The sequence below is a fragment of the Hyposmocoma kahamanoa genome, unplaced genomic scaffold (genome assembly GCF_003589595.1).
Source record: "Hyposmocoma kahamanoa isolate Upper Pololo Valley unplaced genomic scaffold, ASM358959v1 87, whole genome shotgun sequence".
NCBI lineage: Eukaryota > Metazoa > Arthropoda > Insecta > Lepidoptera > Cosmopterigidae > Hyposmocoma > Hyposmocoma kahamanoa.
In genome coordinates this window covers 6297531-6319924 of record NW_020654422.1, presented here as the reverse complement: position 1 = coordinate 6319924, position 22394 = coordinate 6297531, and the positions used below count along the sequence as shown (strand labels likewise).

Sequence of the window (22394 nt, the reverse complement as noted above, 5' to 3'; positions counted from 1 at the left end):
TTTTAATTCAAATCGGAATCGATCCGATCGGGTAGTATCGAAATCACATGGGTTTCTGAGCGAGAAGATGAACCTGATCCTACTATATCTTTCTAATTTGTAATTTAAATCAACTATTGTTCCAATTAGAAATGTCAAGTTTCCGATCAGCCAGTTGTGAATCGCAATTATGCGCCTCGACTCGGAAAAGACCACTCGGGAGAGGCAATCAAAATCAAACTGCAGGTCGTCTCGCATTGTTATGAGCACAGATTACTTAAGGGCGCTCCTTCACCGCGTGCATTCGCGCAGTAGATAAACTTGTCTTTTTTTTGGACGAAGAAAGTTGACGTCAACGGTCCAGTACTTCCTTTATTTATTTCCATCTTCTTAAGCCCAGTACTGAACCACACACGCTATGCGCCACGATAGGCGATCATCGCCTCTTGGCGATACTGGTATTCATTTTCACACAGTGGTAAACGCTGAATGTTAGCTGGCGACGCTTTAAAGCTGCCTTTCCACTAGAGATGTGCGACTTAGCGAGGCGGTGAGTGACGAAAAAATCCATCAATAGCATTACTTCATTTTCCTAGCCTCGCTTAGCGCAACTCCGGTGGAAAAAGGTTAGCGGAGCTAAGTATTTGTATATACCAAGTAGCGAGAGATGTGTGCGAGGAATATGTGTGAGGGATGCGGGCGAGGAAAGTGCGCAAAACGGTGTAGGAACCTAGAGCTACTGAAAGTATGACACTAACTGACACTGACATATCGCCAGCACCCCGCCGCACTGTACCCCGCCCGCGCATAGCTGAAAAGAGTCCGTAACGCATCCTCGCCGCTGCATGTCCTCTTACCGCCTATTTACCTCGCACAGCTTTTGTGGAAAACATCATACCGTTTCACAGCGCCGCTAAACATCTTCACACCACCTCGCTACCTCGCACATCTCTGGTGGAAAGGCAGCCTTAAGGTGGACGCCGGAGTAACCTCGGCCGCGACAATTTATTTATTTACTTCATATAAGTACTATAGAAGTATGTACCGGAACAAAGTAATAAAAGAAAACTGGCGTAAAAGACGGTGGTGGATATTGATAACGAACTACCCCGTTGCTGGAAGGCAACGAATTCAACAATGGGCAACTGTGTGAACACCAGTGGCCACGCTACGCCATGATTCTTTGAAGTGTGGTCGAAAAACTAACAACATGTCATTTCGCGACACGATCCAATGTCTCCTGGCAATTATCCGCCATCCTGCACAATTGCCCCCCATACACAATGGGAATGGTCTTATAGTGGGGTATACAGAATGTAATCGTTAAGTATACCCAGGCGACTATTCCATAAATATAAGAGATATAAAAAGTTTTAAATTGATATCGAGGTACGTTACTTAATGAATAAATCGACATCAATAACTTTTTTAAATAAATAGAAATATTCAATATTGTGACAAGAAACGTATGAGAGCGTATGAAAAACATTTGATTAAATTTGACACCTTTTGCCATCCCGATGTTTTTGTCCTATACAATGAAATGATCCTTACATGATTTTGAAAAAAAATCATTTTTATGGACAACTCACACTTGACCAAACACTTGACTGTGCTATTATATTATATAATTAAAAGATAGTTTTATTATTATTAATATTATTACTTTATTTAAATCAGTTTTGTCATCTGTTGACTTAATGTTACCTCCTACAATAGGAAAACTAAATTCTCTATAAGAATGTCATATTAATGTATGAGGGAATTTAATGTTAAAATTTTGGATATTTCTAATTTTATTTATAAAAAGTTATTGATGGCGATTTACTCATTACGTAAGTACCGTATTTTCGATTTAAGGAATAATCGCCTAGGCACACTTAACGATTACACCTGTATAGTATAAGACTATGTGTACTGGAGCCTTTATAAAAAAAAGACTTGGCGGAAAATGTATGCACAGTAGATTTGGTTGTATAGACAGTCTCCTTTGCCTTTCCCAAAAAAAAAATGACTGTCACTGTCATGTGAATCATGAGTTCATGAGGAATGTAATCACGATTTAATTTCTATCAAATTCTACGGAAGTGCCTATATTTCTTTGCTACACTACACTAATTTATTTTTACTTTGTGTTCTGCTTTGCTTTACAGCCACTGTAAAATTAGTAAATATTGTGATTCAAAAATCTTTCACATAAGTGGATACTAGATACCTATTATAGTTTCTCGTTTAATAAATAAATACTTAAAGTCCATACAAAATGTCTGAACGAAAAGTGTTAAACGTAAGTATTAGCATAATTGGACTTGTTTATTAAAACCATCGATGTCGTATGTACACACGCCAGCACATCAAGCTACACATTGATGTATCTTGTTCCGTTGCACTGGAGGTAGAAATGGGTAATATAGCTCTTTCTGAATATCGTATCGAAACTATATATATATCAATATTCGAAATCGGATTTCGAAACTATATATTTTCTGGAACTTCATGAATACAGCCCGCGTGCGCACTGCGTTGATACGTTGCCGTTACTGATATTCGAAATCGGATTTCGAAATTATATATTATTGGGTATAGTTTTACAAGAGCAATGCGGACCAAAGTTTCGAACACGAACAATAAAATGGTTCCGCATTGATATCCACTCAGTGAATATCTGATGCTAAGCAATATCGGTATATACTTTGGAAAATATGATTTTGTGTAGGTATCCACTCGGTAATCACTCGGCTCGATTTGGCATCGCTATAAATTATGTGATGTGCAGCAATATCTATATATGTTTCTAAGATAAATGATATTGGATACCTATTTGATAATGGCACAATATATAGTTTCAATAACTATATATGATATATAAAACCCATTCCTAACTGGAGGCAATTTTAGAACAAAAATGTGTAGTCTGATGTGCCGTTGTCATTACTTTATCCTTTTAATGGTTGGTTTCATGTATGTTTTCAGAAATATTATCCTCCGGACTTCGATCCATCGAAGATTCCACGTATGAAATTGGCCAAAAACAGACAGTATACAGTTCGTCTTATGGCTCCTTTCAATATGCGTTGCAAAACCTGCGGCGAGTATATTTACAAGGGGAAAAAGTTCAATGCACGGAAAGAAGATGTTGAGAATGAGGACTACATGGGGATCAGGATTTATAGGTTTTACATCAAAGTAAGTTGACATTGAGTACATATTATATGAGATAAAGCACTCATTTATTAACTAGATTGTGTACTTCCTCTAAATAGTTGTTTGAAAATACTCATGTACATTGTGCCAGTGGTGACACATGAAAATTTTCCTTGGTGAAGCCGAACTTTTCAAAGAAACAAAAAATACTTTAACAGAAATTTATTTTCCCGTTATAAAGGCGCCATGACGACATTTATACATAACACTTATTAGCACATAATATACTAGTTCACTTAATTTCACTGGTTATCTTATTCTACTCATAAATTAATTATGCTATATACTAGTTCTGAAAGTAATTTACTACATTTTATGCTGCCCATCGCAATATGCAAGTTAGATAGTAAACAAACTCATGAATGCTAAGTGTTGCTATTTTGATTACCTACAAATTACCATGACCTTCTACATACATTTTTTATGTAGCCCTATTAAAAAAGAACACCTAAATAGATATAGATACATATGATACTATTTATCGTATAATTTTGTTACATTATTTGAAGAAAGTTTTAGATCTGGCAATGATTCTGGCATTATAACATGTTAAACTGCAATTTGTTTAAACCTTTTTTTAAATTTGAATGCTATTTGACGTAACCCAATTTATTCCAGCTTCTTGGTCACCATTTCTTAAAATGTTATAGTATTTTGTGTATGTGTTTTATAGTTTTATATGTGTTATATATTTTATTTATATTTAAGTTTTATATATTAATGTTATTTGCAAATATTTTGATGGGAGTGCATAGATTTCTTGAATGAAACAGAACTCGCAGAATCACCTGCTTATCACATGCTGATTGGTTGAGATGCATTGGGACAAGTTATTACACATTTAAATTTTGAATATGTTTTTTAAGTGGTGGGGTATACGCTTTGTTTAGTACAATCTTTTGGTAATATGAGTACAATTGTAGGCAAGTCGGTGGGAATCGAGTTATATAGATGCCTCGTCACTGATGTCTACCTACATTATTACCTAGGCATTTGAATGTATGAGTCTAATATACCAGCATTAAGTCTGTGTGTCCAAGATTATCTAGGTCCCCATGCAACCACATAATCAATTGATACAGTGCTATGTAGAATTAAGTTTAAATGTAAAAGATAATTTAAAATAGTCTAACTCAATTATCATTGTCACAAATGGTACACAAGACATTAAAGACAAACTCCATTGAATTCTAGTGCACAAGATGTCTTCAAGAGATATCGTTTAAGACTGACCCTAAGAACACAGATTACGAGATAGAGGCTGGGGCTACGAGGAACTTCATGGCGCTCAAGTTGGCAGAGGAGCAAGCCAAACGGGAACAAGATGAGCAGAAAGAGGAGGAAGCTAATAATCCTATGAAATTGTTGGGTATGTTTTACTGTTGTATTTGTGTTAATACTTTCTTTACTTTTTTAAGTGAGTCTTAAATTGTATAGTACCCCACATTTAAATTAATATGTGTTATATATAACCTAAAAATGTTGACAGTACTCCTTTGTTCGACATTAAAAAGGGATAACTTTTAAAATGCATGTAGCTTTTAAATATGATAAACTTGTCAGAACTTGGCATTCATGCTGCGCAAACTACTTGGAACATTAAATACATGCATGGTGCAGATACAACCAGTCAATAAACAGTGCGTTTTTGTTTTCATGATTTTTCAGTGCAAATTTAAACCTAGGCATATTTAAGCCTCAGAGTTGACCATCGTTTACCGAAAACCATGCCAAGTTATGATTGCTCTGTGTAAATGCGTTCAAGAATTAGTGATTATGAATTCTACCGTGTCTAACCGTCGTCTGTAGGACTCCTTGACTGTATAACTTTTGTTATGTATTATATAACGTATTTAGCAAACATTACTGGCTTGCGTCAGAAGAAATTAGGTAGTAGTAAAGAAACTACGATTTATTGCTAAGCTTTCTACAGCGAACGCACATGTGCACCATAAAGTAATTCTAGACGGGTTCAAATAATTGCGTTTATGTTTTTGACAGTTGTTTCGCCCTCACGAAATTGACAAAGGTTACGGAAATGGTCATTTCATAAACAAAGAGCATAATTTTGGAAAGGGCTTTTGTTGCACAATTTCTCGGCATAAAACTAAATGACAGGGAACACTATTGCTTTATGAGGAAGAGTACTGTATAAGAAATGTAACGAGAGTCGGTAAGAACAATAAACGCCAGATGCCTATAAATAAGATGTGCGCATTGACAAAACGGTGGGTGTTAAAGAAAGTTTGACAAATAGAACTCTAATAATAATAATAATAACGCAACACACTCCTAGCCCCGCACTAGGGAAACCCTGTGTCGCGGGTGCCATGGACACACACATAGACAACCACAAATGACACCCAAACTCGCGAGAAAATGAACCCAGGACCTCTGCGTGGCAGTCCGGCATGGTAACCGTTCGGCCACGGAGGCAGTTATAATGTAGCCACCCCTTTAGAACAAAGAGAATTTCGGTTATTGGTCATAGGAACCGTGTGCACGAAAACGGGGATGGTGAAGTTAATGGAGAGGGAAATCGGAAACCGGAGCGAAAACCTTGGATCAGGGAGACGTCAGTTGGGTACCTAGCTTTTCGGGACGCGGAGTTGGGCCTCGGCTCGGGGACGGTCGAAAACCGGATCCTTATCGTGTCGCACGCGGATTTAAGTACTTAGTTGGATCCTGTTTATAACGCAAATTGGCAGTTGGGTTTCCTCCTCTTTCGTAACGTTTGACGCGGGCGCGGAAACTGTATATCAGGCGGAGAACGCGAGAGCTGGCTAGCACGCGCGACGTGACGATGATCAAAACCGGCAGCTAAGTTTAAATTACATACTGAGATAGGAATTGACGGTCATGAGGCTAACAAGTACTGTAGGAATTATTATCCTAAATGTATTTTATACCAATTCCATATTTATATGTATTGTTAAGTATGTGTATTTGCTCAACTAACTATGTCTAGGATTTTCCTTTCCTAGGGGCGAGTAGCTGAGTGCTGACTTTGTCTTATTTTTATCATCACATTTTTTATTTAGACGCGGCAGTTTATTCGTAATTTTAGAACATAATCGACGGAGTTTTTCATGGTGCGAAGTTGCATTGAGTTAGGCTCCAAGTTTAGTCACAGTGCCAATGAACTGAGAGTTAGTGATAATCTGGTATATATTTTCTCTATCTGCCTGCTTTTAAATGCTTTATAAATTAGAGTGTCACTGCGTTTTCAATGATATAAGGGGAAGAGTGGTTCCATCTCATAACAAAATTTCCTCCGCTCTGTTTGTTTCATTGCAACCACTGTGTCACATCTCGTATGCTTTTGTGTTTCTCGTTTGTGTCAAACTAGAGACCTTAGTAGGTTTTACTTGCACAGTACACAAAGACACAATTACTCTAAACCACACAACAGCACATGTGGGGTCGGCCTGGGTAAACGGTTCGGAAGCCGAATGATCTCAGCAGTTCGATTCCATTACATGCACTAGGTACTATGTAGTTTTGAAGTTTAGAAGTTTTGAGTGAAAGTGTGGTATGCCACACTTTCACTCAAAACTTTTACTCATTCACTAGCTAACACACCGCAGGAAGGTTTTCTGGCTGAGACTAGCTCCCGGACAAACTGGACAGCATTACATCAGGTACTAGGGTCCAACTTAGGTTGCGCACGTTGTCCGCACATACAACGCCTGAATCATTTGGGTGTTTATAACTTTAATCAGTGGTCTCTGGGGTACGTCGTCTCGGCTATAGACAACCCTTGACCCTCTGCCCCTTGTGTGAAGTCTGGTTAGAGCTGTAAGCTTGTGTAAGGGGATCACAGATTGGTAATTGTTAGACGCATTCAAATGGTATTCAGACTACCTTGCACAACTCATCATCACCCTCTAGTTCTTGACACAGACATCCGCGGCGGCTTTCAAAGTAGGGAAGCATAGTTAAATAGCACCACGTAAATGCAAAGCGTAACTTAGGGAGCGTAACTTGCATGTTTATTTTATTTATAGAATGTGAATGAATGTTTTTGTAAGGAGCGCGTAAGGGTATAAACGAGACTGAGGCATTATACGAGTACAAGGTCGATTAGCTGTCTGAAGGCTTTGTTGGGTGTGAGGATCGGGGTCTTAGGTTGACCTTTTAACGAACCTCATACAGGACTGGCTATAAGGGTGCTGGGAGGCCAGGTATCGTTTATCAGATAGGTACCTCATCTAGACTTAAAAGATTACCCTAAAGCTCTCTTCGAAGTCGGGTTTACTCGTTATATAGGTCATGAACGGTTTAAACGGCAACTGTTTATTTTATTTTCGGCTATTAAGGTCTATTTACCTTACGGCAATTATTTACTGTCCTGTGCTCTTGAATGATTTCGCGACGTGTTTTGAAACTCTTGCCATATGAAAAATTACACAACGTAGAGGGTCCAATCTTAATTCATCACAGCTAGACGATCACGTATATTTTAATAACGGCCGAATATTAGTTATTATATAATTTTAGGCACGTACATAACCAGCACCGGATCTATTATTTAATTTTCAATAGACCCCGGGTATGAGTGTTACACGTGATATGTTTAGTTAGTAGATATGTTATTACTCTGCAGAAGAATAAAAAACATTTACTATTGTTTTGCTGGCTAAAAATGCCTCCCCTTTTCTCCTCCATCCTTTCCTACAATATGATAAGGATTAAGGAAAGAATGATAAGGATTCTCAGTCCTAATCAAATTTACCTCTCCGCCTTTTCTTTGGCTGCTGCTGTAGGATTTGTATTAATTTACAAGTAGAAAATTCCAACTTATTTCACTATTAATTAAATTTTTATTGAATTGATATTCAATTATTTTTTGTGAAATTACTCCACTAGTTTGTTATAATTATTAATACAAAGATCGAAAACTCAGAATTTTTTTAATTTTATTTCACTATTTATTCATTTTAGAGTACAGAACGGAGCAGTCTAAACAAGAAATAGAATTGCTTGAAAGCTTAGAGGAGCTGAAAGAGCTTAATCGGCGGCAGCGGACAGTTGACTATGAAAGCATGCTCAAGCAGTATCAGCCCGAATCGTCTGAGGAGCGACGCGCGCGGGAGGAAAAAGAGGACAATGAGTTTATCAAGTAATCATTCATGCAATTACTATAATATTTAAGGTGAAGTGATAACAGACAGTTTTCTCTTTATATATGACGTGCGATACACAGTAGCAATTCACACACACTACCGTCACAGTAGATGTTACAAAGCATAATTTTTTCCTTGATTACGCAGGTAATGGAAAAAGCGACTATGGAGCAATTATTCTCGGTTGTTCCATCTGATGATTATATTCGTTCTATTTGTTCCCTTTGGCACTGGGAAATATTTTTTCCAGTTTTAGTCAGGGTGATCATTCTTTATTCATGTTTTGTTTAGAATTATGTTGTCACTGAGTCAGCTACATAATAACATGAAGCTATGTGGTTTGAATGATGAGTGTCCAATTTAGACATTTTTGGGATATTTTGAAATTAAAAGTTTGTCTTCTCTTTTAGGAAAACATAATTAATTGCCATTCTGGTGATACTTGGAAAAAACATTCCCAACAAAATTTATCGCTTTGTTACTTTTTTAGATTAACTATCTTAAATGATGGCCGGAATATTCGGTTTTTAGATGATTTGCGATTACCTAACGTGTCTGTCGAGTGCGGCAATTACGGTAAATTATTCTTAATATTTTTTCAGATCAATTAACTTTGGTTCGTCACAGAAAGTGGTAGCAGAGGAGATTATTGAAGATGTAGAAGATGAGCCTCCAGCTAAGACTTCTAAACTAGAAGTGATTACTTCCAAAACTGAGGCAAAGAAAAAGGAGTCTTGGAACAAAAGCATAGGAGTTTTATCTAAAAGACCACTGGCTAATCTTGTGAGGAGTAAAAAAGTGGACACTGCGACCAGTTCTAAAAATGTTAAATCGTTGGTGACTGACGATAATCTGGTTACAACAAATTTAAGCACTAATACAACAAATGCTACAGTGGTTACAAATAAGAATCAAGAAAGTTCAAACAGCAGCCCAAATGTTTCAACGGTGGTTTCAAGCAAGGAGGATACACCTGTGGCATCGGGACTTTCTCTATTGGCTAACTATTCAGGCAGTGACAGTGAATGATTGAGCATTTTATCATTTTGTGTACGTGATTCATAAGAAGTATGTTTTATGGAACATGTGGTGATTTGTAAATAAATGGGCTTCATTTACTCCAATTTTTATGATCTTTTATGTGAAAATTTTAATTCCCTCCTATGAAAATTCAATTCGTAGTGCTATCAAATGATTACAGCTTTAGGATTCGTATTACGTCATCATACACAATTATTGTCACAATCTTTTTCTAAACTCGTTACTTTACCTCGGTGTTTCTGCTTAAGTTAACCTATTATAATATTTAGTCAAGTTAGTTTCTTCGAATTGAAATCACCCACTGGAGCAGGCCGGCTTCCGTCTGGGGTTTTCTACTATCGACCTCCTGTATACTTTTATACCAAATAATTGAGAAAGTGAACGACAGTTGTGATTACCTCTATATTTTGCGATTTTACTCGAAAGCTTTCATCAGCCTAACACACTGCGATCCCTATATAACCAGTATATAGAACTCGCGTCAATCTCATATACATAATTTATTTCAATACACCGCCGATATATTCTACAATCTTCGGCTCAGTCCCGTTATCTCCGAAGCTATACTCGAGAGCGCTACCCTCGAAGAAATCTTTAGAAGCTTGGCCAGGGAGAACAGGCATGGTTGTTGGTGACAGGAGACTAACCAATCTTCAGTTCGCCAATACCTAATATATACCTAGTATTTTTTCCCAAACGGTCCAGAACCTCGAACTAATGCTGAAAGAATTCCATTGGACTAATAATAAGTAAAAAATCCGACTCACCAACAGCACGAAACATAGGGTCACCTTAGATGAGCAATTAATACCTGATGACGTTGACAAGTATATTTACCTGGGCCAAGTACTTTTTTTTAGTAACTGATAAGGAGGTCGAAAGACGTCTTGAAAACGCCTGGTGCTACTGGTTCATGCAAGAGCTTACGAAGGGAAACTTTCCAATTACAGTTAAGTGAAAATTCATCGACGTGTGTATCCTGGCCATCTTTACCAGTTTATGTTAACCTATGTTCGATGCGCAAACATGGTTACTAATCGAAAATCGAATAGTCCAAGATCAAGGTTTGCCAAAGAGCCAGGGGACGTAGCACATTTTTCCTATATCTATGAGCACATTAGGTGCGACCGGAACGCTGGAAACCACGGGAAAAGGGCAGCCAAGCTGAAATGGAGCTGTGCTGATTACGTCTGTCGCATGCACCCACAGAGATGAGCTTACACAGTTACTTGGTGGAAGCCGGAGAACAGCCATCGACGACGAGGCATACCAAGAAAGAGATGGGATGACTTAGACGCGTATAAAAGAGATAGGCCTAACATTGCATCGAACCGGGAGCTGTGGAAGTCGAGAGGAGTGGTCTTTGCCCAGCAGGGGGAAATACTTTTTACTTTTTCGAGAGATATTTAAAAAACAATGTACTGAACCAGAATCTTTAAAAGTGAACTTAAAACCAAGCGAGCATTATTTTGTTTTAGATAGTACCTAAGTGTAATTGCTAGAGCATAATATTAAACAACATTATCCGTATGAAAACGTTTATTTTTTTCGTACAGAAAGTATAAAAATATACTGAGCAAACAATTGAGAATTCATTTTAAAGGTCACTTTCAAACTTACAGCTATCAGTCAGTCAAACAAATAAATGTTTTTCTATATGACTCTAGTTCTTGTAGTCATCATCACTGAGAACTGTGTATTTCTGTGGCAGGATGTAATCATTAGGATCGTGGCCAAAAGCCTCTATTCCTCCGTTGCCGTCAGGCGCCCCTTCTCTGTTGGTAAAAAATACTTTTAAAGAAGAGTGACTAGATATGGTGGGTGTTTTAAATAGTCAACTTTAAATAAACCACAACTTTTACACTTACTTTATTTCTTCGTAGTGTGGATGGTCCTGTAATCTCTCAGGCCTGGGACGTTCCTTTTCATCATGCTCTGTGGCAGCCACTTCATAAGGTTCATAAGTTGACGTGTACCTCGGAGTTAGGCGGTTCTTCTTAGGTTTACGATACTTCTCTGAAAGAAAACAAGTCGAGGCAGTTATTAGTATTTTTCATGACCATCGTATTTTATTACACTACCGAGAATTATAGATCAAAATAAAAATGCGTTGCGTAATTATTTTGGCATCACATTTATTTAAAACAAGATTTAATTAAACTATGGAACCTAAGTCTTCAGAAGAGCCATTTGATAAGCCTTCTAACGAATTTCAACGGTCTTCTTATAAACTTGGGTGGCCTAGCCCTAAGTTCACCTCTCTGCTCGTGCTGGTGAGAGTGAGCACCCTCCTCCGCATCCTCGTCGTGTCCGAACGAATCCTGCTTCTCGAACTCATAGTTGTCACCGGCCTTCTTGTGGTATGAATCGAAGTGTTGGTAGCCGCGCTTCCCGCTTCCCGATTTCTTCCGGGAATAACCCACCTCGCCGTCACCTTCGCTTTCGTAAGATTTGTCATAATCTGGCTGCAAAAATTAATTAATTGTAAATGATACGCGTGTATGTGTTGCTAATAGGATCCCTTCATATATTTCTAAAGGTTTAAAACAAAGGGCTTCTAGCTCAATTTTAAACTTTAAGCACTACGTGTGCCATTCCGTCAAATTTTTTAGTCTTGTCCAACAGTGGGCTAAATAAATTACCGCATGAATTATTATAATTTACATTAAGACTTTCACAGTCTACCTAGTTGACGTTGCTCCATTTTTTAAGTATAGTTTTTTTTAATAATATTTATTGCACAGGAAAAAGTACAGAGTACATTAAATAAAAGCTTATTTTTATAAGAAATTTATTCCTGCAGACCTAAATACAGTACAAAATAATTATAATAACCGTTCCGTCCAGTTTATAAGCTTACGTGCACAAATCCAAAATTATGTAAAACAATACTTAACATTAAACTATTATAAACTAGATAAATACTTAGGTAAATACATATTTTAAAATATAATAACTATAAACTGGACGGAACAGTAGATAAATAATGCTCCTTAACTCTCAATTTAAAAGTAGCAAATGGTGTACATTCGTGAACAGAAATAGGTAGTGCGTTCCAAAGTCTGACCGCATGAACAGTGAACGAGTGAGAATAAAACCGGAATTGAAGGAAAGGAAAGATAACTGGGACCTAGCGAGAGAGCCACAGGGTTTGTCCTGAGACCTGAGAAAGTTGAAGCGCTCTTTCAGATACTCGGGAGACGAAGGGTTATGAAGAATATAGTAGAGAACAGAGACAATATGCAAATTCCTGCGAAAACGAGCGGGAAGCCACTAAAGTTGATTGCGATAGTGTGAGATTCGGTCAAATTTACAAAAGCCAAAGATAAACCTGATACGTAGATTTTGCAACCGCTCAAGCTTATTTAGCAACTCTTCTGTAGCATCGAAATAGCAGGAATCAGCATAGTCTAAAAAGGGTGAAATAAGATATTGGGATAAATAGATCTTAGATTTAAAATGTAAAGTATTTTGGAGACGCTTACGCGAGTGTAAGGAGAAATGGTCTTTTCGACTGACTTCATTAATATGAGGTGACCAAGTCAAATTGCAATCTAAAAATAAACCAAGATTAGTTGCAGTGGAAGCATAAGCTATAGGCGTGGAGTTATACTTTATAAGTGGAACAGAATTTAGATCCAATGTGCCACGCATATGCCCACTTCCCACAATCATAGCCTGCGACTTTTTGGGATTCACCGCTAAGCCAAAGGACTCAGCCCAATGGGCGATACTTCGTAAGTCAGTGTTAAGCGCTTCAACGGCTGAAACAATATCAGATGCCTTAAAGCTACGGTAGAGCTGTAAATCGTCAGCATAGAGATGAAAATTAGAGGATAAAACAGAAGTGACAGAGTTAATAAAAATAGAGAATAAAAGAGGAGAAAGAACGCCACCCTGAGGAAGCCCACAGTTCCTATTGTGATTTGACCCATCTCAATGAAATAAAATTAATTTAAAATCCGATTGTTTTTTTACTTTACTTAAATTCGGAAACAATGTACTATATTTAAAAACTCTGGGACCTCATCACCGATACCTACTTGGGAGTAATGAGGTCTTTATGGGCTTATGGACTATATGCCAAGCTTCATTTTTGTTTTGCTTGGCAGATTTGACAGAATTGTTTTGAAGATACTTACCGGCGCTGCTCTCACTTCTCTTATATAGGAGCCCACTGACATAGTGTCATCGGCGACTTCGAGGTCCTGTAATGAAGTGACTGGCATCGTTACTGCGATCTGCAGCAGACCCAGCATTACTGGCACAATTTTTAGTCCCATTTTGAACTGTTTTCAGGTAATCCACAATTTAATTGTAATATTTTGATACACAAGTTAAATAAAATCTAGCGTTATAAGCGAACTTATGGCCCGTGTATTTAATGGTTTAATAAACACTAGCGGTTAAACTGTGAAGCGTCGAAATCCAAGTCTACAAAATAATCCAAATCGCGTATTTTATATAACTGGAGGTTGCAGTCGGTACAGTCTTTCACAATGTGCAGCAGGTGACTGACCCCAGACAAATAATTTATATTTTCGACGGTCGCGGCCGTTGCTTATTTTATCTTAAAGTTCAGAGTTCCATTGGTGGTAAAGGTTTTTGCTGGGATTGCGGCACGCTGTTTCCGACTTCGTTTCCGGCTCACTGCCTTGAAGCGTTTGTTTTCCTTCCTGTGCTCTAAATAAAGAAGGAGGTACTACTAAATGTACTTCTGTTAGGTACAGCGTTTAAAATTGTTACACGAAAAATATATTTATACTTACATAACACGGCCCATGTTTGTAGCGAACTTAGCTAAGTAGGTTTTTAGGACGTTGTTTTTTTTCTTCAAATTCGATTCATATCTTTTTATTTACATCATTGTGGTTTGGCCATTTTCGGTTAGTTTAGTTTGTATTATACATAATATGCCAAAGGCACAGTGGTTAGTTTCGTTCGGCCGCAAATTTTTGTTATGTCTAAATAAATAATCACCACAAGCGACCACCGTTCATCCGAATGAATTACTAATTCCAAATTAAACATTGATGAATCCGAGTAAACTCAGTAATTTCTAGTGTGTCTAATCGTGAGGTGTTGCAATTACTTTTGAAATGTTAATCACCACAAAATTACTCCACAAGAAATCTAGCGTTCCGAGGACAATCTTTTTTATACAGACAACAACGAAAAAATATGACCTCCAATTCTCCATGAAATTACACAAAACGCAACACCTAGGCAGAGGGGATCGCATACAAATAATTTCCATGGCAATTTTATGATTAGTAGTTTTATTAACTAGCAATTATTCAAACAGGAGTAAGCACTGCGTTGTATAGGTAGTTTACGTTATTTAGTATTATAATCAGTACAAGTACCTATTAAGAAAACCGACCTCATAACGCATTCATCCCCTTGTTTGCCACCCTTAGCAGTGGAATATTTTCTTCAAATTTAAATGGGACCACTACCGAGGTACCCTCTTCTACAAAAAAATAATTATCAAAATCGGTTCACAAATATCAGAGTTATCGCGTAACATATGTACAAAAAAAAAACAATACAGTCGAATCGAGAATATCCTGCTTTTCTGTCTGTCCGGGCGGGCGCCCGAGCGCGCCGCCACTGGTCGGTAACTTGAAAGGCGCGACCTGGCTCTCGATACATAGGTACCCTATACAAGGCGCGTGTCGGCCCAAGGCGGCTCGGACTGGTCCGTTTCGCGAGCTCGCCCGTACAAATCGGCGCGTTTGACATCACGAGCCGCGGTGGCGTGCATTAGGGTGCATTCCAATTAATTCATTCCAAATAATTTCAATTAAATTATTATTTCAATTAAATTAGTTGATTAAATTCATGTTTAATGCCCTCAGGTGATTTCAGTTGACTAAAAGTGTACTTAATTCACCTAGGTGAAATAATCCGGGTAAGTTATAATAATAACACACTGTCTTGTTCGATTTGTTTAGATTTACGAGATTTTGCGACATTACCAAGAGTCAAAGAAATAAAACGAATCAGAATGTTTAAGTAAAATGTATTAAAAAACGCGATATTTGCTGTTACTATGCATTAAATAAATTTTATGGGCGAGAAGAAATAATAGCATAGTAACGGCCATGTGAAATTGTTAAGCGGTTGGCGATGAGGGCCAGTTTGGCGGTGGTTCGCTGTAGACTGCAAGTGATGGTGGGGGCGGGGTGGTCTCTAACGTAGGTGTTTTGTCAGTCTGCGTGAAGGTTGTGTACACGGCGAAGAATTTCGTCTTCTTATCTTTGTCCTGAACTGAGTTCGTATCAGTCGACGGTGTCACGTCTTTTTCATGCATAGCTTCCGGCAGAATGTCGTATGCCAATTGCCATTCTTTTTTCATTTGTAGTTCTTCCAATGAATTTGCTCTGCGAAATAAAGCAATAGTGAGTATCCAATAAAATAAATTAAATTTTACGTTTTCTACCTAAGTCAAAATCTTGCAAATATTTATTCATCGCAGCCGGAATACGTCCAGTGCTGGATATAGGCCTTCCCCAAAATTCGCCACAATGACTAGTCTCGACGCTTGCATCCAGCGTATTCCCGCAACTTTCATCAGGTCATTGGTCTTCGTTGTAGGTGGTTTGCCCACTCTGCGTCCTCCGGTACGCAATCGCTACTCGAGAACTTTTTGGCTTAATTTTTTTTCCGAACAATGGTCTCCGCCCACTGTCACTTAAGTTTTGCAATTATTTGGACTATGCCGGTTACTCTGTTTGTTTTGCGGATATCCTTATTTCTGATTCGATCTTGCAGTGAAACTCTGAATGTAGTCCTCTCCATTGCCCCTTGAGTGACCTTGAGCCTCCTTATGATAGTGAGCGTCCGCGTCTCTGTATCAAAGTAATAACATTAAAAATAAGAATTGAGTAACTGACATGTCCTCGTCGGTGACGTCGAAGCGCAACAGTGGAAATCCAATGTCACGGCCGCGCTGGATGGCGCTTTTTGCTAGTACGTGCACGATCTCTTTATTGTTTACCACGTTCGAAGGCACGATCAGATTCACCTTAAACAGATGGTTCTTTGTAAATCTTGTGTTATCTTATATGTATGTTTGGGTGATTTGTTATGCTATGACAGCAGACATTTAGTGCGACATAGAATGCCATAAACTAGGTGTTTCTGGATAGGTGCTTCTGGATAGCCTTTGCCAGGTTAAATATTATCGATTAACTTAGATTGGGGCCTGTCGGCACTGCTCCGGCTACTGGATAGTTCCTTCGCGGTATTACAAAATATGAACTTATAAGAAACAAGGTGAATACCTGCAGTATGTTGTGCACACGATACTTGTCGTGTAGCGCCGGTGCACGCAGACAATGCGCCGTGAAGTTGAGCACGCGTCGTGAGCGTGGGCAGCGCAGGCAACGCGCCCATCGTTCGACTAGCGCTGCGTCCCATGCGCACACCGCTGTGCTCAACGCTAGCCCGCGGATCTGCAGCCAGCCACGTCGCGAACTGTGCTGTTCAGCCACCATCGTATGACCTGACACATTACCGCTTTATGTTTCCACTGTATCTACCTAATTTATGAGTTAATTTCGGTTTCTGTTCGTTTATTAAGTTATACACTCGTATGAACAATTCGGTATTGTTCATATGAGTTCATACTGGAATCGACTCGTATTTGTATCTCAAAACATACTCGTAAAATAATCGTTGTTGTCGAATTCAAACGTCGTCGTTTGTCTAAAAAGCTGAGACAAATGTTAATTTTTTTATACGAGTATGCCGTATCGAAAATATGTATACCCAAGGGCAAACCTTGCGCAAGCGCTCTGGCTACGTAGTCGCACAGGACGAGATTGGAGGCGGTGGGCGGTGCCGGAGTGATAATACTGGGCCACGCCACGCGAGCGTTTTCACGCACAAAGCGTAGAACGCGCGGCACGTCCGATGGACGCGCACGGCGCACGCGCAATTTCTGCTCATTCTCGGGGCCTTGGGCCTACAATCATGACACCAGTAATCATGTTAGTTACGTTTGAAAAGTTAGAATTTGAAGACCTAACTTCTTTAATTATAATTATATTCTATAATTAAGTATATAAACCTACTGTAAACATACCAATACTTTTAAACAAGTTAGAAGTACTTGGAATTAGAGGAATGCAGCTCGAAACTTTTACAGGACTATCTTTCTGACAGAAAACAGCGCGTGACGATCGACAAAATAACGAGTGACGAATTACCGATTGAATATGGTGTTCCTCAAGGAAGCATATTAGAATTATTCCTATTCCTTGTCTATATTAACTACATATCTTACGCTGATGGTAATCTTGGAATGAAACATTTTCACAGGCTCAATTTAGTTTTATCTCAGTAACCGAGTGGTTCAGAGCGAATGCCGTTACACTGAATACTAGCAAAACTAAATATATGACTTTCTCATACAATATCTCGTCACAACCTCCTGAGAATGCTTTTTCAATAGTAGCTCACCATTGTACAAGCCCTCGAACTAATCTAAACCTCTGTGCTTGTCCAACACTGGACAGAACAAACGACATTAAATATTTAGGTGTCATAATTGACAATCATCTTAATTTCAAAAACCACATTGTAGCGCTTACTTCTAGAGTTCGAAAATTGATATATGTTTAAAAAAAATTAAGATACGCAGCTAGCAGCGCCCTTCCCAAATCAGTGTATTTAGCCCTCTGCCAATCATTGCTACTTTACTAAATTACGTCCTGGGGAGGTGCACCTAAGATCACCCTTATAAATCTGGAAAGAGCGCAGAGAGCTGTTCTTAAAGTCATCAACTTCCGTCCTTTCGTTTATCCAACCTGCAAACTTCTAAATGAGAGCGATGTCCTCTCGGTTCGGCAACTGTTTATCCAACAAATAATTTTGAAAAAGCTCTCAATTACTCCATTTGATTCCGTTACTTTAGCCAACCACAGACCTTTCGATACCTTTTCATCTCGCGCACAACTCCGCACAGCACACTCGCATAGATTCTTTGCTTCCTTGAATGAATAAAATAGAATGTAAAAGGTCCGTCAAATTGTGGCTCAAGAGTAACACTTACAATGAAACAGAGGACTTGCTGGAAGTTGTTTCATACTTACAATATGTTGTATATAGGTAACCATTAATTTATAACCACTAATTATTTTATTGTTAAATATAGAAAGTCTATTTTTAAGTTGTAATATAACGAAATTTGCCCAAAAAGATGCCCAAAATACAGATATACATTTACTTAATTTGGGCATCGCAATTACACATTAGATGCTAATATTAAAATGTATAGCTTTACTATGAAGAATGTATAATTTAGATTCCCTTCTATATATATTTCTCATAATAAATACATCATACAAAATAAATAAAATTGACAATTTTGGTTGTAGTGACAAAGTTTTCTTTAATGCTAATAGACTCAGTTCCTTAAAATAATGACTTCATTGTACCAGAAGAAAAATATCGGGACAACAAAGTTGGTCAAATTTGTTAATAAAAAAAATTTCATTCACAATGAATAACATTTTATTAAATTTGACGAACTCCTGCTGTCCCGATTTTCTTCGTCCCATACAATGAAATGATTCCTTCATAACTCGGAGTCGATCAGCACTAAAAAAGATTTTGATCAATTTTATTTGTTTTTATGGACAATTCACGCTTGACCAAAAAATTTACTATGCCAAAATTGTTTTCCCAAAAAAAAGATGACTTTAGGGTTCCTAAGATAGTTTCGTTGTATTTTCTATGGTTTCGGATTTCCTCATACTGTCCCGTTTTAAAAAAACTCTGTATTTTAATAAAATAAATTTCCGATTACATAATGTTGTCCTTTTTTTGTCATAATCATTTCCTACGTGTGTTTATAATGATGATTTTTCTTATGAGTACAAAGATTTTTTTAAATTTATTTTAGATTTAGTGTCTGAGTAAAATAATGTCGATGTAACATATTGTCGGAGTCGCGTGTGTCGAAATTTAGATTTAGAGTACGGATTTAGATACAATATTGCAAACAAGCCATTTTCTGGATACATACATTATATCTCTCGCCGTTCTCCCATCGGGGTAGGCAGATAAATGTTTATAGATACCTGTAGTGCGTTTCCGTTTTTTTATGAAGTTTTTTCTCACTTCACAACAATAACCATCATCATCAACACAAAAGTCATGGATCACAAAATCTTATTTCTAGATAACATGAACCCTGTCACAGCCAATAGAACAGATTACGTCATAAAAGTTACTAACAATAGTCTAAGTGACTGTAGGTATGTTAAGTCATGCGTACCACAAAGTTTAATTAATAATAAAATAGATACACGTATAAAATATATTCTACACATGCTAATGTATATAAAAACACAAATAATGTCACAAAAAAGAAGAAAATGTCTAGGTGAGCTAAAAGAGAACAAAGAAACAATTTTCTGTCGACTAACGCTATGCTACTAGTCAAACAATCTAAAAAACAATCTAAGATTGAAATTTTATATAACAAATTACTACGGTCATCGGACTGTTCTAATAAATTGTAACCTAATCCAATGTGCAACAATCCGCCGAGAATAATTTAACCAGATTCAATTCCTTATAAGTGCATCAAGAAGCTCCGCGACATGTCACCAAAAGATATGCGCCAAATACGCCAAACTCAAAACTAGTCTCTACAAAAGTTTATGATCTGACGCCCACGTTTAGAAATTCTGAGAAAAATTTATTCAAAGTATGTACTGAAATGATCATAGACAATGTGTACTTTCAAAAAGACCAATAATGCAGAAGCTGGTTGCAGTTCCTGGACCTAACCTTCAATTGACCAGTTACCACCCGAAAATATCAGTGTTGTACAACCGAGTTGCAGTTCATGGAATTTAGAAGGTTGAATTTTATTTTATTTTTAATTTTGAAGTGTGCTTAATGGATAAATATAGTTTGGTTTTAATTTTAATTATAATCATGATAAAATGTTTCTGTTTTGTGTTTGTGTTTGTATATTTTTACTATTTTCGATCATTACCTAGTGCCTACGAGGACTAGGGTTGGTTTAATTATTATTGAATTTATACTAACACGTAATAATTTTAAATCTTTAATATGTAGTTAATCTTTTTCCTCGTAGGTACCAGGCAATAAACTAAAATAGAAAATATAAGAACAGAAAATGAAAACTAATAATCAAGAGTAAGATTAGTTGTTGATTATTATTATTTTATGGAATTTAAAGAATTTATAATTCATCAGTTCTAAGAACGATGTAATGTGACACACAAAGTGTCAATTATTTTGTTTTATTGTGTTAAATCTCCAATATTCGATTTGTTTCACAAATAGTGGTTCTTTTTAATAATAAACATTTTAAAAGCCATGTAAATTGCATGTGATTTTCACTAACACCATTTTAATGTTACCTGCTTTGGTTTAAAAAATACACTTACAGTAGCTTAGCAGTATTGAATTTCGTACATCTTCGAGAAGTTAACATTTAAAGACCAAAAATGTGTTAAGGAGCTCTAATTCATTTACATCACTCCTAGAATACCGTAAATTGACTGCATTAGTCGCACCTTCATAGAAATTAACTTTAATGTTACTGCATTCTTTGGGGTTAAAATCTGCAAATCTGAGGTTATTGTTAAGAAGTCATATTTTTTATAGACTTATTTGCTAAATTTGGCATAAAAAACTCGAACCGTTTCAGCGTTATGATTTTTTTCGTTTTTGCAATTTTTGTTTTGGCTCCAGTGAAAAGTTGAGTTTTTGAGGTTACAGCATTATCGCTTTCCAGCAACGATATATATATAACAATAACTTTCACATTTTGGTTGCGTATCTGTGTGGCGGTCTGTCTGTGGCGTCGTACCTACCAAAGAAATGGACAGATCTCAAAGCATTTTTAATTTATTTTAAAGTAAATTTAATCGAAAAGGTTCTAGCTATGTTTCATGAACATCTGCTAAGCTAAAGATCAACAGTTCTTTTTTCCATTTTTTGTTCTTGATCTGATGTTGTAACCACGACGATATGCGGACTATCCAACTCCTCGACTACTGACCTACAGTAGAACGACCATGTTGGGGCTCATTAAATTGGTCTCGACGAGTTGTTAGCTTATGAATGGTAACTGTATGACTTTTTGGAGACACTGTTATTGTATCAGGGATTTTTAAAATTTGAATTAATACATTATTAATATATATAATATATCTATACTAAAGAAATGAAATTTTCGTACAATGTTTTCGATTCGTAGATCATATTATTATTTGTAATAGACATGCTCTTACTTAAAAGATTCAAACATGCAGAACTTACTATTTGCTTGCTGTCGACATCAGTACTGGTGGTAACAGTAGTGTCAGCGAAACTACGGAAACGTCCCTTGAAACAGTTGAGCACATTAGCTGACCTCCGTACCAAGAGACTCGGTGAGAATAACTTGAAAAATTTGATCATGCTGTGATGACGGACGCAATAGGTACAGAGGGTTTTTTTTTGTTAAATATTACTGCACTATTTACTTCTCCGATTTAACATTTTTGTGTTTTTTACTGGCATTTTCCAGTTTTAATCCTATTATATATAAATATGGTCGCCTAATGACGCCTATGGTGACAGTTTGCCCTCTTTTCTCTATATATTCCGCACCGAATGTTTAAATGCCAGCAATTTTTTATTTAAATAGATTTTATACTAATGATAAGAAAATATTTGGTTTTTAATTTTCTTAGTTTTATAATTTATATACCTACTGCAATGAATAAATCGTATCGTAATCGTAAGAAAACATCAATTATTATTAACCATAATAAATAATTATGTATCTCAAGAAGAACTGAGTAGGTACACAAAGAAAAAAAAATCTGTCATATTCGTCTAATTTTCTATGAATAATAATGTAAAATCATAAAAAATCTTTAATAATAATGATATAAAATAAATAAAATATTTAAAAAAAGTGAATACCAAATATCTATTATACGTATGCAGCGATATTGTGTAAAGTGGTTGTGGATGGTGCATGAGACAAGAGGTAGTGATGAGTTT

At 37.0% G+C, this 22394-nt stretch overlaps 3 protein-coding genes across 4 annotated transcripts; 1 reads left to right on the top strand and 2 right to left on the bottom strand.

Moving 5' to 3' along the window:
• Positions 1–2133: 2133 nt before the first annotated feature.
• LOC113235071 (YJU2 splicing factor homolog) lies at positions 2134–9405 on the top strand. The gene is made up of 5 exons (XM_026470626.1): positions 2134–2266; positions 2953–3165; positions 4378–4552; positions 8128–8305; positions 8912–9405. Exons 1-5 carry the CDS (start codon positions 2243–2245, stop codon positions 9336–9338), a joined length of 1017 nt encoding a protein of 338 aa, XP_026326411.1. The 5' UTR covers positions 2134–2242; the 3' UTR covers positions 9339–9405.
• Positions 9406–10930: 1525 nt separating this feature from the next.
• LOC113235462 lies at positions 10931–13648 on the bottom strand. Its single transcript, XM_026471157.1, has 4 exons — positions 13493–13648; positions 11608–11815; positions 11219–11366; positions 10931–11125 (listed from the first exon to the last, which is right to left on the bottom strand). The coding sequence occupies exons 1-4, from the start codon at positions 13631–13633 to the stop codon at positions 11014–11016; spliced, it is 609 nt and encodes a 202-aa protein (XP_026326942.1). The 5' UTR covers positions 13634–13648; the 3' UTR covers positions 10931–11013.
• Positions 13649–15301: 1653 nt separating this feature from the next.
• Positions 15302–21855, bottom strand: LOC113235300. Of its 2 annotated transcripts, none has more exons than XM_026470960.1 (5): positions 21663–21855; positions 17127–17322; positions 16640–16860; positions 16250–16380; positions 15302–15736 (listed from the first exon to the last, which is right to left on the bottom strand). In XM_026470960.1, exons 1-5 carry the CDS (start codon positions 21801–21803, stop codon positions 15469–15471), a joined length of 957 nt encoding a protein of 318 aa, XP_026326745.1. In that variant the 5' UTR covers positions 21804–21855; the 3' UTR covers positions 15302–15468. The 2 variants fall into 2 exon arrangements, with proteins under 2 accessions (XP_026326745.1, XP_026326746.1); XM_026470961.1 differs by having other exon boundaries at positions 15320–15736; positions 17139–17322; positions 21663–21852.
• Positions 21856–22394: the final 539 nt, after the last annotated feature.